The 14,943-nt window shown below is 39.5% G+C and overlaps 1 protein-coding gene across 2 annotated transcripts in view; it reads right to left on the bottom strand.

The window, feature by feature from the left end:
- Nucleotides 1-14,943, bottom strand: part of SVEP1 (sushi, von Willebrand factor type A, EGF and pentraxin domain containing 1) — a 165,071-nt gene that overhangs the window by 98,113 nt on the left and 52,015 nt on the right. For both annotated transcript variants that reach the window (XM_066367462.1, XM_066367463.1), the window contains 5 exons: nucleotides 11,521-11,679; nucleotides 10,512-10,691; nucleotides 4,714-4,893; nucleotides 2,974-3,171; nucleotides 1,239-1,357 (listed from right to left, as the gene is read on the bottom strand). In XM_066367462.1, the coding sequence (XP_066223559.1) occupies nucleotides 1,239-1,357; nucleotides 2,974-3,171; nucleotides 4,714-4,893; nucleotides 10,512-10,691; nucleotides 11,521-11,679 (836 nt within the window). The remainder of the gene's footprint in view (nucleotides 1-1,238; nucleotides 1,358-2,973; nucleotides 3,172-4,713; nucleotides 4,894-10,511; nucleotides 10,692-11,520; nucleotides 11,680-14,943) is intronic.

The following is a 14,943-nucleotide window of genomic DNA, read 5'->3' as shown; positions in this document are numbered from 1 at the left end:
TGTAATAAACATTCTAACTTCTGAAAAGTTTAAAGCATTTTCCTCCAGTTTGCTACTTGTTTTTTAATTTAGAAAAAATTTTTTTTTGTTGTATTTTTCTGAAGCTGGAAACGGGGAGAGACAGTCAGACAGACTCCCGCATGCGCCTGACCGGGATCCACCCGGCACACCCACCAGGGGGCGACGCTCTGCCCACCAGGGGGCGATGCTCTGCCCCTCTGGGGCGTCGCTCTATTGCGACCAGAGCCACTCTAGCGCCTGGGGCAGAGGCCAAGGAGCCATCCCCAGCGCCCGGGCCATCTTTGCTCCAATGGAGCCTCGCTGCAGGAGGGGAAGAGAGAGACAGAGAGGAAGGAGAGGGGGAGGGGTGGAGAAGCAGATGGGCGCTTCTCCTGTGTGCCCTGGCCGGAAATCGAACCCGGGACCCCTTGCACGCCAGGCTGACGCTCTACCACTGAGCCAACCGGCCAGGGCCAGGAATTTTAAAAAATACTTTGGTAGCCAAATTCATTTGTCTTTTCCATTGTATTTTAAAATTCCTAAATAAAGCGTCAGACTGGGATGCCAAGGAGCCAGTTCAAGACCCCAAAGTCGCCAGCTTGAGTGCGGGCTCATCTGGTTTGAGCATAGCTCACCAGCTTGGACCCAAGGTCACTGACTTGAGCAAGGAGTTACTCAGTCTGCTGTAGCCCCACGGTCAAGGCACATATGAGAAAGCAATCAATGAACAACTAAAATGCCGCAATGAAAAACTGATGCTTCTCATCTCTCTCCGTTCCTGTCTGTCTGTCCCTATCTGTCCCTCACTCTGTCTCTCTCTCTATCTCTGTCAAAAAAAAAACACAACAAAGCTGATCATTCTATCAAATGAGTCATTAACATGGATCAGTAGAGTGTATACAGAGAGAATGCTATCATTAGAGTATTAGTAAATCTTTTTTTTTTAAGTTTTTTTATTTTTATTTTATTTATTCATTTTAGAAAGGAGAGAGAGAGGGAGAGAGAGAGAGAGGAGAGAGAGATGGAGAGAAGGGGGGGAGGAGCAGGAAGCATCAACTCCCATATGTGCCTTGACCAGGTAAGCCCAGGGTTTCAAACTGGCGACCTCAGCATTTCCAGGTCGACGCTTTATCCACTGCGCCACCACAGGTCAGGCAGTAAATCTTTAATATCACACATTTTTATAGAGTATTTAGAATCCACTTTAAAAAGGATGCATACATTTGCATAAACCTTACCTTTCCCCCTGAGTTGTCTTGAGCTGTGGGGATTTGCCAGGTGACATTGGCAGAGTCTTGCTGTTCCTGAGTCTTCGTCTCGATGTCCTTGGGACAGCTGATTTGAGGAGCCTCCACATCTGACTCAGTAAATGCACAAATCAATTAATATCTTGATAAGTAATTCTACATCATTTAAGAATGAGATAAAAATATATTAATACTTTGTGGCTCATCTTTTCCATCGCAATTCCTGATTGATTTGGAATGCACAATGCTGTCAGGATAAATGAGCTTAGCATGACTTCCTAAGACCTCCTTGAACTGGCACCTGCTGACCGCAACCTCCTTCCTAACTGTGAAACACAACACGCCATTTTGAAATTGAATGGTCTCTCTAGAAGAATGTAAGTTCTTTGAATGCTAAGTTATTTCTTGTCCCATTGTGCTATAGAAGATTTGGCATATAATAAAGTGTTGATAAATATTTTTTTGAATGAAATAAAGAAATAAACAGAAAAAATATGAATGTTGACTGGCAGGAAGGAACTATACTTTAAAACAAGGGCTGTCAAGTAAATGAGTTAGTAGTGCTAACAGGCACTGTTAAAACAAACAAATTAAAGCCAATGATCTTTTTTGCAGTACGAAACCTGCAGTAGAAACACTGAATTAGAAGTAGTATCATTACACATATCCATATTAGTTATTGCAGAGCTAAATTCTTATAATAAATCCCCCCATTTGAAGTTACGTTAAATTAGGTCTTCTGGGCCCTGGCCAGTTGGCTCAGTGGTAGAGTGTCGGCCTGGTGTGCAGGAGTCCCGGGTTCGATTCCCGGCCAGGGCACACAGGAGAGGCACCTATCTGCTTCTCCACTCCTCCCCTTCTCCTTCCTCTCTGTCTCTCCCTTCCCCTCCTGCAGCCAAGGCTCCATTGGAGCAAAGATGGTCCGGGTGCTGGGGATGGCTCCATGACCTCTGCCTCAGGCGCTAGAATGGCTCTGGTCGCAACAGAGCGACACCCCAGAGGGGCAGAGCATCGCCCCCTGGTGGGCGTGCCGGGTGGATCCTGGTCGGGTGCATGCGGGAGTCTGTCTTGACTGCCTCCCCGTTTCCAGCTTCAGAAAAATACAATTAATAATAATAATAATAAAAATTAGATCTTCTGTAACTTGCAGCAGAATACATGTATGTGAATTTATTTAATTCATGTTTTGTTTCTTTATAGTTTTATTTAATTTATAGTTTCATTTTCTCCAAGAGGCTTATACTTAACAATTTTCCTGAACAAAGAAGTAGTAGAAAGAAAAAAAAAAGATGCATTACCATATTGACTCTGAGAATTTGAAGAAGTATGTGACTTTTCATTCACATTAGAATAAATGCTTGGCTGGATCTGGAATTTAAAGTTTACATACACTTTCCCTCTGTATTGTTTGGACATTGCTCCATTTTCTCTGGCATTTAGAGTTGTAAAAAAGAGATTCCTCAAAGAGTTTCATCTCCTGATGAAAAACTTAGCTGATTTCCAGATCCAATATGATCCTTATTTGCGTATGTCTTCTGTCATTGCCTGGCATGTTGTAATTGGATTTTGTAACTCCACCATTTGAAACAGAAATCCTGTTACTGGGGTAACACCCACCATTTTATCATGGGTTTGCTGCAAAAGTTGAAAGAAGGGCAGTCCCACATGTACCATATGTCATGATATAGGAACGTGGTTTCTAATCTGACCAATGTGGAAGACCTACCTTTACAAACAGCTGTTTGAACTTTGGCGCTCCATTTTCCAGAGGTGGTACATCGCACTTCTTCTCTGACTCCAGATAAAATGAAGCCGGGGTGGCAACTTAGCTGGCAAGTTGTCCCAGGTTTGGCTGGCTGCCTACCACAGTTGGGCGGGGATAGGACGACACCTCTGGGCTTCGGAAAGGCGGAGCACTGGCGCTCTGTTGCAGGGAAATGGGAGAATTTTTTGGGCGTGGTCAGACATTGCAAATGCTACACATTCTCTTCACCCATTGAAAATACTGACAAGGCTTGTCAGTCAGGCTAATGTCTTACTGTACTCATAAGTGTAGGTATGTCACTGTTAATGCACCGAATCCTTGTTTAAGAGTAAATTTTATTCTTCTGTATAAGAGAGATTAATCTCTTTTCAGTCTGATAATACCAGTTTTTCTGAGCCTGCACAGTGGGGGTCAACTGTTGGGCTGATTTGAATCCCCTGGTAAGCCCAATATCTCTCCTGGTGATATTCTCCCTTATGATCACCCATGAAGCTAATACTAGGTGATACTAGAATAAAGCTGCAAGTCAATTTGGCAAGAACTGGCATAGATACAGTATCTCGTTCTCCCACCTGAGGTCCTGGCACATCTCAATGTATTCCATACATAGCTGTTCTCCCTTTTTTGGAAGTTGGATATTTCATTGCATACCTGCTAGTGCTCCTAGGTACACTGTATCTGACACCTAGCAAGGTTTCACTACATAGATAGTAGTTATCATCTCCTCATCACCATTATTATCATTGTTATTTGTATCTGTACTGTAGAAGAAACAGAACACTGAAAAAGCTATTGAATTTATTCATTCTGGACCCAACTGCAGTAGTGAAATGCTACAACTCTTAGTGAAGGAAAAGGAAGAATATAAGATGAAATAGAATTTTGTGGTCTATCTTGAGATCCATTGGTTCATAATTCTATCCTTTGATCAACAAGGTCAAAGTAAATTGTGTTTAACAAAGCGATGGAATTATATAACCTTTGCTTTCCTTTTTTAATCCATCAAAATTAGCCCCATTTTTTCTTAAACCCTTCAATTTTTTTACCCAGCTTCATAACCTCCTGCTCCTCTGACAGCTGTTAATCTGTTCTCTATCTAGGAGTCTGTTTCTATTTTGTTAGTTTATTTTGTTCATTAGATTCCACATATGAGTGAGATCATATGGTACTTGTCTTTGTCTGACTGGCTTATTTTACTTAGAATAATGCTCTCCAGATCCATCCATGCTGTCACAAAGGGTGAGATTTCCTTTTTATTTTTTTAAATGGCCAATCAGTATTTTATTGTGTAAATGTACCACAGCTTTTTAATTTACTCATCTCTGGGTGAATGTACAATACAATATACAGATGATGTATTACAGAACTGTTCACCCGAAACCTATATAATTTTATTAACCAATGTCACTCTGATAAATTCAATTAAAAAGTAAAAATAAATAATTTTAAAAAATTTAAAGCATTATCATTTAAAGTGTAAACTTCAGTGACTTGGAAAATTAGACTGTGGTATAGAAGTCTTTTAACCAGTGGAGGGGAATAGAAAACATTTATTTATATGTCTATATCTCTGTGCATCTGCATATATAATTGTATATTTATAGTCACTATGAGTCAATTTTTAGTTCTAGGTCTTCACAGAAAACAGGAGATATCAGAGAACAAGAGAAATGAATCAGCAAATGCCTTCTAGGAACTTACCCACACACCGGGGTTCTAAACTATCCCACTGGCCGTTTCCTTGACAGGTAAGTTTGACACTTCCTTCTAGTCTGTACCCTTCATCACAAGTAACCAGACACGTTGTCTTGTAGGACATGTCCCCCGTGGAACAGCTGAGGCGGCCATGTTTGGGTTGGCGGAGACGGGGGCATGTTCTTACTATATAAAATGAAAACTATTAGATCACATTTTACTGGATAAGGACAAAAATAATAAGTTTAATAATGCCGACACCTTGCAAGAAAAGGTCCTTTTCTTAAAGCGGCAAACAGTAAATAACATACCATTATTTTTTGAGTTGGTACTAGACAATTAAAAGCCTGTGTTTTACCAAACGCATTGCCCAAGCAATATCACTGTGTTCAGCTGTCTACCCATCGGTGGGGAACTTAAACTGTCTCTAAGGAATCCGGCCCTAAATGGATGATGATGCCTATAATTGGGATGCTGGACACAGGAGGCATCTTCAGCCCTCAGCTTTGCCTTTGCTGTGATTTTCCAGGCTACATTCCAACAAAAGGAAGGGGACAAAGATTTCAGGTTCATGAGCAACTTGATTCTCAGATCTCATGGGCAGGTCCTGGGCCTTTTAATGATCCCAGTCCCTGCAAAGCTGGCCAACCTCTGCAATCCTACATTCTAGTATTTCACTCTCTGACCAAAGAGCCTGCCCTTTTAGCTTTTTCACTCCTTTATTCCCAGACACTTACTGTAAAACCTAACTCAGGATGCTGATCTTGACTTGTGCTTTAACATTGTTTTGTTTGTTTTTTGTTGCTGTAGCAAAAAATGCTATTTGCCCACCCCCAAGCCATCTTCCTGGTCTAATTCAGCATAATAATATATGTAGCTATAAGCAAAAAACCTCTACCTCCACTGCAAGGAATGACAGCCAATGAGATATAAACTGAAGTTGAGTGGGACTTCTAGAAAAGCTTTTTATAGGGGCTGCCTCAATTGAGAAAGTTTTTTTTCCTTCCTGATCCTTCTCCTTCTTTTTCCTGAAATATGAACATGAGGTATTCTACTCCAATATCATATTATATAACTGACATCTTTTTTTTCCCCCCAATTGTCTGCTGACCTCTGAGCTACTTCTCATTCTTTAAAGATTTCTTATTCTCATCCATTCTCAATCTCTCTCTCTCTCTCTCTCACACACACACACACACACACATACAAGTTGGTGATTTCATTATCTATATAGATGATCATTCTAGTCTCTTGGTGTCATATTCTTAATATCCTCATTTCCAATAACCACATCCTTCCTCTCTCTTGCCTTATTCACTAGACTTCACCATCACCAATCCAAGTGTCTGTATCTCTGACAACAGCTTTCTGTCTTTCCCCTTCAGTCCCAAGAGCTTCAACTTTATCAATGTTTGTACCTTTAACGGGGGCTCCAATCTATTGTGTGTTCTTTTTTTTAGATAAAATCATCTCTAAAGAGTTTATACTCTTTCTACATTTCTGTTCCTCTACTTCTAGCTTAGACCTGCTCCAATCAGAATTTTCAATCAGGGGAAGGAAAGATAAGAGAAAAGGAGAAAGAAAAGGGGGAAAACAAGGAGAGGGGAAAAGAAAGAGAAAGAAAGAGGAAGTTAGGGTAAAGGTAGATGAAACAGGGGAAGGTAAAGTAGTTGGAGAGGAAAGGAGAAGAAAGAGGGAGAGGAGGGGGCTGCAGAGATCCATAGAAATGCATCCTTTCAGTCAGATGGCACGTGACTCCCTGTCATAAACAGGGATATGGAGAGGAAAGGAGAGTGAATTTCTGTTAAATACGCCAAAGGTTGGGCACATCTAATTCTTTTAATAGTCCACAGATATAATCCTGCAACATCAGGCATTGTACCAAAAACAAGAACAACCCCTCACAGAACAAAGTTTCATTTGCTCTCAAATAGCAGTATTGTAGCACTAAAGGCCAGAAGACAACATGGCTAAACATTTTTGAACAAAATCAAGTGGACTCAAGAATTTTATTGGGACTTTGTGGGTAAGATGTATTTTTCTTCTACTTTTCTGCCTTTTCCATTTTTTTTTTTTTTTTTTTTTTTGTATTTTTCTGAAGCTAGAAACGGGGAGAGACAGTCAGACAGACTCCCGCATGCGCCCGACCGGGACCCACCCGGCACGCCCACCAGGGGCGACATTCTGCCCACCAGGGGGCGATGCTCTGCCCCTCCGGGGCGTCGCTCTGCCTCGACCAGAGCCACTCTAGCGCCTGGGGCAGAGGCCAAGGAGCCATCCCCAGAGCCCGGGCCATCTTTGCTCCAATGGAGCCTTGGCTGCGGGAGGGGAAGAGAGAGACAGAGAGGAAGGGGGTGGGTGGAGAAGCAAATGGGCGCCTCTCCTGTGTGCCCTGGCCGGGAATCGAACCCGGGTCCCCCACACACCAGGCCGACGCTCTACTGCTGAGCCAACCAGCCAGGGCCTGCATTTTCCAATTTTTTAAATATCAAGCATATATTTATTTATGATAAAACCTTAGTTTTAAAATAATAGGAAAGGAAGTAGGGGCATAATACTTAGTGCATGTTCAACCAATGCCATTGTTTAACATAATCTATTGTGAAGCAACCCTTTCAATTATATTAGTCAGCAGAGCATGAATTCTGAGCGCATTAAACATGTTTAGGATTGATCACTCCTTAAAGGTTATGAATGCTTAAATTAAAGGTTAAGCCTTATACCCTAGTATTTCAATCACTGCAGTGGTTTGAACCAGTCAACTATCAATGACAACAGAGTAGAAATCCTTTGCCTGCCACACTTGATCTTTATCGACTGTGTGCATCATATAAGTAGAATCTTTATTAAATGTGTAGCAATATCCTGTCTTCCACATTTTGACTTTCATTGAGTGTGTCCATCATGCATAGCACATTCCACCAGGTGCCAGGTGGGATTAAAAGATAAATAAGATAAATTCCTATAATCAAGTTGTACAAAATCTGAAAAACCAGATTAAAAAACCTCTGTTAGAGTCAACATATTACTTAAATCACTGTGGTTTTCCAACAAGAGACAAAATGGATTTATAACATCTCTCAAGAGTACTGACAGTAAATTAGAGTTGGTGTTTCATACACATGCAAATTATATTGCTTCTCTGACACTGGACTTAATAAATTTTTAGTGCTCCTCAGGGAAAACAAAGGATGAAATAATCCATATTTACTCATAAATATTTTGCACTCCTTTTCAACCGAGAACGACCCTTTATTGTCATATTTTATGGGAACATGATTATTTATTAGTTCCAATTTATAATCTTTTCATTTCAACAAGCTGAAAAACTCTGCCATAAATGTTTTTTGACTTACATCCATGTTAAAGCAAGCCTTAAATATTTATTTTATCTTTTTAGAAGACAGCAATTTAGTCTTTTGGAGTTTCCTATGGAGTAGACAATGTAAGAACCTGCTCTGGTTCTCATTTTTGATTAATTAGACTTTCCCCAAATATATACTTTCTGTCAATCTCAAAATTGTGATAGTATCTGTACTAAAAATAAAATAAATCTGATGTTAAGTGTAGGAGTCTCATTGTTTGAACCTTTTTCTCAGAAAATATACTATCACAAAAGTTAAAGTACTGTGATGTTGTGGCATAGCTAATTATTATTAAGAAGCCACAAAGGAATCCTTACGAGTATATAAAGAAATGCATAATTCAGGTATAGTTGCAAAAATGTGTAAGTCCTTCTGCAGAGTACACAGGAGGAATAAGAATCAAGACCAATAATTAGTATCTAACACTATAAAACATTAATGATGGAACATTAAATTTACAAAAGGCTTTACATTTTACATTGGTCTTTCACTTTGGCCTCAATTGTAGAAAGGTTTGCAATACAAAACATACAAAAAGTATTCTCTGTCCTTATAATTAGATTTAAACTAGATCTATAAACTATTACTCTCTCCATATTACTCAACCTGAAACAGAAGGGGTTTCTTCCGATTGCAGCTTTTCATGTAACTCCAGATGCCCCAATTATAAGGCACACCATAATTTTATGTGCCACTAATAAAGAAATAGTAATAGCTATACAAATTTAATGTCACTAATGTTAAGGTGCATCTGAGTTTTAGAGATATTCAAATGTGGGTAGGGAAGTGTTTTAGAATTAATAAAATATGGTATAGGTTTCATAGGACAACACCTCAAGTATTTAAATCCATTGAAGATGAGCTAGAGGAGAAGTCTGAATAAGGAAGGATTGTCATTCAGGACAACTTTGTACAATACATCGTTCAGTTAGGAGGTATGAACTCTGAAATACTGCTCTATTTTGAGAATTACATGGGTTGACTTTCTAATTTATTAATTTGACTCTTAACTATGCCTATTCATTGCATCAGCAATCTTTTTTTCCCCCTAAGAAATAGCTCTGCTCTCAGATTTCTTCCATTTCTTAGAAGCCTGGTCTTGTTTTAGTCATGTCATTGCCCTTGAATCTCAGTGATTCCAGTTTTCCCCTCTCTTTTAGATCTCTTTGTTCAATTTGCAGATTCTCTTCACTTTTCCTTTTTTTTTTTTTTTTTGTAGATTTAAATAAGAATTTGGACTGGGATGTGATTTAAGCAAATTCATATTTATAGATGGATTCAGTATTGTTAGCTGGTAAATATAAACAGTGGAGGCTCCCTGGGCTCACATGACCTTGCAGTGGTGAATGGGGGCTTCCCTTGTGGGTGCTGGAGCCAAGAGCAGATTAGGAAACAGAACTCCTTACCCTAATCCAGAGAGCTGGGCAATGCGGGGTTGGGAGCGAGTGCATTGCCTAAGGATGCCAAGGGCATGTGGTGGGGTAGGTTGCCAGGTTCAGAAAAAAAACAACAAATAAACCCACAAACAAATTAGGATATTCAGTTAAATTTGAATTTCACAAAAAATCAACATATAATTTTTAGTATAATTAGGTCCCAAATTTGGTCTGGGATTTATACTAAAAAATTATTTGTTGTTTATCTAAAATTCCTATTTAATTGAGTGTCCTTGGGAGGGGACAAATACTGTATTCGAAAGTTCACTGGTGGGGAATCTCAAGTCATTCACATTCTCAAGTTGCTCCCCTCTTATCTTTGCTTCAATAGCTTTCTCTTCCAACCCTCCTTGTGAAGCCTTAGGAAGCTGCCTGGGCAACAGCTGTAGGACAGTTGGTCACAAGGAGTTGGCAAGAGTGGAGGTGAGCTGAGGTACCGTTCGGTTTGCGGTTTCCCTGTATGCGGTGCGGTATCTTTAGGTTTTGCCTGAGGGACTGTCACCTTTTCTATGGGCCTGACTTCGCCCTTCGAGATTTCAGTGTAGCATATCCCCACCTTCTCTAGCATGCTGCTATTCCAAAGTGAAGGTTGGAGAAGGATGGGTGAGCTAGCTAACTGCTCCTACTGCAGGACACTGGCGTGGTTCCCTCAGTCGCAGTGATCGAGGGAATCTAAGCCCCCACTCTCATCATCACACTCCCTCTGGCACCCAGTCTTGGCAGCTTAAAATCTGAGGTTTGGGGTAACCTGTCCATTTCCTTCCCAGGCAGGCCCTCCCTTTACTTGTTCAGAAAACAAACATAAAGGGCAGAGTTCATCACGATGTGTTCGCTTGAACTTAGAAGTCTGACTTTGAACTCCCTGTAATTTTTTTTTTTCTCTTTCTGTGGTCTGTGGCCTATGAAATCAAAAGAAACAAAGAACTTACTGGTCCGTTAGAGTTTAAGGCAAGGAACTCAAGCAAGACGATCAATAAACAATGTGAACTGGCAGTCTGCATACCTTTGCAGGAGGTCTCTGAACTGGACCACAAACCATTGGGCTGACACAAGAGAATGCTGCTTCCCACAAGGTCAAAGCCAGGGTGACATCGGACCCCACAGGCTGCATTGAAGTGGTTGTGGCAAGTGTTTTGGATAAAGTAACCGTTTTCTGGAGGCCTCAGGGAAGGGCAGTGGACAACTAACATTTATAAAAATAAAATTAAAAAGCAAAGTTAGCCTTTGTCTATGGAGCATCAAGTCCCACACCCGCCCACCTTTTTTGGTTTAAGAGGACATTTTATACATACAACAGAAGACCCACAGCATCCCCATTTATATGCATTTGAATTTCTAAGTGTATATTTGGAAGAACTCGTAGATCTCACTTCAATTAGGTATTTCCTTCCACTTAAATTTTAAAAAAACTATTTTTATTTTGCTTTAAACATTCTTTTATTTTGATATATGTGGGGATACAAGACTTTCTAGTTCTTGACTTTCCTATGTCATTAGCTATTTCCTTCTTAATTAAGGCGGCATGAAATAAAAACCAAATAAGCCCAGCAAAGTGTATCTGCCACACCAGAGCTTTTTGCACATATTATAGGTTAATTAAATGCTTCTGATTTTTGATATGAATAACACTGAGACACTTTACTTACAAAAACATTTTCTTGAAATGGATTTAAGTATCAACCAGGCCCACACTCGCTCTAGTTCCCTAAATGTGTGGTTAAATTTGTGGCTCTTTTCTCTTAGATTCATTTTTATTTCTTTTCTTAGTAGTAAATCTTTCTGGTTTCATAGATCTACTGTTCCTGGCTCAGACCCTCTTTTTCTGGAGCGAGATATGGATGCGTTCAGTGGTAAAATATGCTACTTAGTCAGAGCAAAGACTTCCCCCCTAAAATGATTAGAGAAAACTAAAGATCATTTAAATGAATTGGATGAAAACACCAGCATCATTTCCCTCGAAGAGTGGAGCCACTGTTACAGTTCCGATCTGCCAGTGGGGGGAGGAGGCTCACCTTCGCAGGTCTGGCCGGAAGCCCGATAGCCCTCCTTGCAGACACAGTCTTCGGGGGAAGTACTTCCGGGTGGAGAGGTGTGATTCTCATCAGGACATGGGAGGCACGTGCTGATTCCTCCTGGCACACCTTCTGGTTTGTATGTCCCGGATGGGCAAGCTGTGGGCAGGCGAGGAAGTCCATTTTATGTGGTACATCAATTGATAGTTAACAACATTTTTGAGACGAATTAAGGGGGGGAGAAACCAAACAATAACTTTTCATAGTAAAAATCATATAATTCAAGCAAGGATAGAAACCAAGTTATTTTTAAAGAATGATGTCATGGTTATTTATAGGTTACGAAGTGGCCTCGTCTGTAGCACAAGTGGTTACGCATTACAACACAACACAGCATGGTATGTCTGGGCTTCTTGTGTGAAAACTCAAAATAGCAATGCATATACTAGGGGGTTAAAAGGAATGAATGATACTGGCTGCATAAAAATATCTTCATCAGTGTGGTACGCTCCATAGTCCATTGCCCCCACCTGTGTAGCTTCACCCCCCCCACACACACACACCCCCAGTGCCCTCGCCCAACAGAGGAGAATAACTGGATATGCAAAAAGTACTCAGCCCATTCTTCCTGTACCACAAAGAACAATGGAAACTAAAGGGACTGAGGAAAATGAACTGATGTGATCTAGGCCCTTTGGAGAAAAAAGAATTAAGAACCGGCTTTTCCCAGGCTCAAGAAAAAAACAGATGTAAAGCAGGATCTAATCGACCTTGCTTCCTAACCACTGTCTGCGCTGGCAATGTGGCTTTGAATTTGTAACCTATTCTTTCTGGAGTTACACATCTGTAAAGTAACTCAAGGTCAAGAACTCAATAATAAAGAAATTGTGGAGTCAAGAGACTTGCAGGGCTCAGTTAGGTCAATTAAATGTAGCATAGTCAAGTATGCATTTGATTATTTAAAAACAATAGCAAACCAAGTAATATGCAGTTATGTGCTGACATTTGACATAAACTATTTCAGTGAGTCCTCACAGTTTTAATAATGTTAATTATTAATATTGCTGTTACGGAATGCATTCACTGAATTGTATTGTCTATTTTAAAGATGAGAAAATGGAGGCTTAAAAACGTGATGTCTTAAGTTACTCAGTAAGTAACAAATCTAGAATTGTTTTTTAGACTATAACATTGATTTATCGGTGAATTTTTACGACAAATATTCAAAATGACATTTATCTTATTATTAATTATCAAGTCAAATATTTTTAAATGGTAGCACACTTCCCCTTCCTGTTGTCATCTGTTTAAGGCCTATTTCTGGGAAGATAAGCTCTGGCTTCCTAGCTTTTAAAAGACTTTATTTTTTAGGTTTACAACAAAATTGAGGGGAAGGTTAGAGTTGGAAGTTAAAGCAAATATGAAGCACTTATTATGTCTAAATGACTAGTCTACATACATTATAATTATTATCTTTTGAATCTTCTTAGGAACCTATGATATAATAAATCTCATTTTATAGATGAGAAAACTAAGGCACTAGGAGGTTAAACCACTGCTAAAGTTACACAGTGAGTAAGTGGCAAAGCTGGGATTTGAACCCAGATTACTTAGATCCAGAAGCAATGTTCTTTGCTACTGCATGTGTTTGTCTCAAACCCAGGTCTCCTAGATGCCAAAGTCCTTGTTTGAACCACTATAAGGTGCTAAAAATATAAATGATCATTATTAAGAGACAAGATTCATAACATAATGTAGTTGCTATAAAAATGACCATACTTCCAAAATTCTTGATTATATTTAAAAACAGAAGATAACATTTTCTGGTCCTGGCTGGCTGGCTCAGTGGTGGAGAATTGGCCCAGTGTGTGGATGTCCTGGGTTCAATTCTCAGTCAGGGCACACAGGAGAAGTGATCATCTGCTTTTCCAGCCCACCCCCTCTCACTTCTCTCTATCTCTATCTCTATCTCTATCTCTATCACTCCTCCTCCTACAGCCATGGCTCAGTTGGAGCAAGTTGGCCCCAGGCACTGAGGATGGCTCTATGGCCTTGCCTCAGGCACTAAAATAGCTTTGTTGCCAAGCAACGGAGCAATGACCCCAGTTGGGCAGAGCATAGCCTGCTTGGGGCTTGTGGGGCCTGTGGGGTAGATACTGGTTGGGGCACATGAAAAGCCTGTCTCTCTGCCTCCCTGCTTCTCAAGGGAAAAAAAAAGAAGATAACATTTTTCCATGATATATAGTAGAATATTCCAGAATTGGTTAGATCAATGACTATTTAAGAAAGAGAGAAATATATAAAAAATAATTTTAATGCTATATAAAATGATACTTCAGCAGAAAAGGACCATTACTTCAAAGTGTCATATTTTAAATATTGAATATTATTGAATTATTTATATTACTGAATATTTCTAGAAAAGGTTCAGTAAATTTTTGTGCAGATCCTCAAGAAAATGCAAGACAACATGGGCTCCTTTAAACAGAAGTCAGCAGCTGTAGGAGAAAATGATGAAAATAAACGCATCAATGAAAGAGAAACTATAAATTATAACAGCAAAATTAAAACTGTCATTGGACACAGTAAAAATAAGCCACAAAGACCCAGAACAACAGATCTGAGTAGACCAAGGAGAAGTAACAGTCGTGATCTTAGTGCAAATATATAGTCCTTACTAGAAACTTTAAAGCAAAAAAAAACCCCCAAAAAAACCCTCACCAAATCCCAGGCAAATTTAATAAAAAGTGACTCACACCCAGGATAAAGCAAAGCATTCCAAGCATCTAGGTAAGAAAAACAAGATACTACAAATGGGAAGATCAAACTGATATTTCCTTTCTCCCATACAAAAGCAAATGCCAGGAAAAACAATTTAAAAAGATATGCAGGTACTTGGGGAAAATATTAATAAACCCCAAATTCCATATCTGATCAAATTATTCATAAATATGAGAGAAAAGAAGGGCATTCGAGGTTGTGTATGGCTTCTGGAAGCAAAGATGTACTTCACTGACTAAAAATAAAATAAAAGACTCAGGTGTGGAAAAATGGCATTTAATAAATTGTTGAGATTAACTAACTAGTGGAACATATAGTCTATTGCTAAATCTCTCATTAACATAATTGTGAAAGTGAATATCAAATAAAGCCCCTTGTTATAAAGAAAGATATATGATATAAGGAAGGAAAGAATAATCTTTGTATAATATAAAGGAGAAAGGTTTAAAATATGAGAGAAACTAGGAGATAGTGAGCAGAGGAAGGTAAAGTTCTCAGTTCTATTCATATATGATACATCCATAGGATAAATGCAAAGAAAAACATCACTTCAAAGTTACACATAAAAAAGACACGTAGCTCTGAACAGAAAAAGAATGCATTACCTCCAAATCAGAGGAGGGGGGAAGAAAACAAAGAACA

Source organism: Saccopteryx leptura, chromosome 2 (assembly GCF_036850995.1).
Source record: "Saccopteryx leptura isolate mSacLep1 chromosome 2, mSacLep1_pri_phased_curated, whole genome shotgun sequence".
Taxonomy (NCBI): Eukaryota; Metazoa; Chordata; class Mammalia; order Chiroptera; family Emballonuridae; genus Saccopteryx; species Saccopteryx leptura.
The sequence above is the reverse complement of the archived record's forward strand: the minus strand, read 5'-3'. Positions and strand labels throughout refer to the sequence as shown.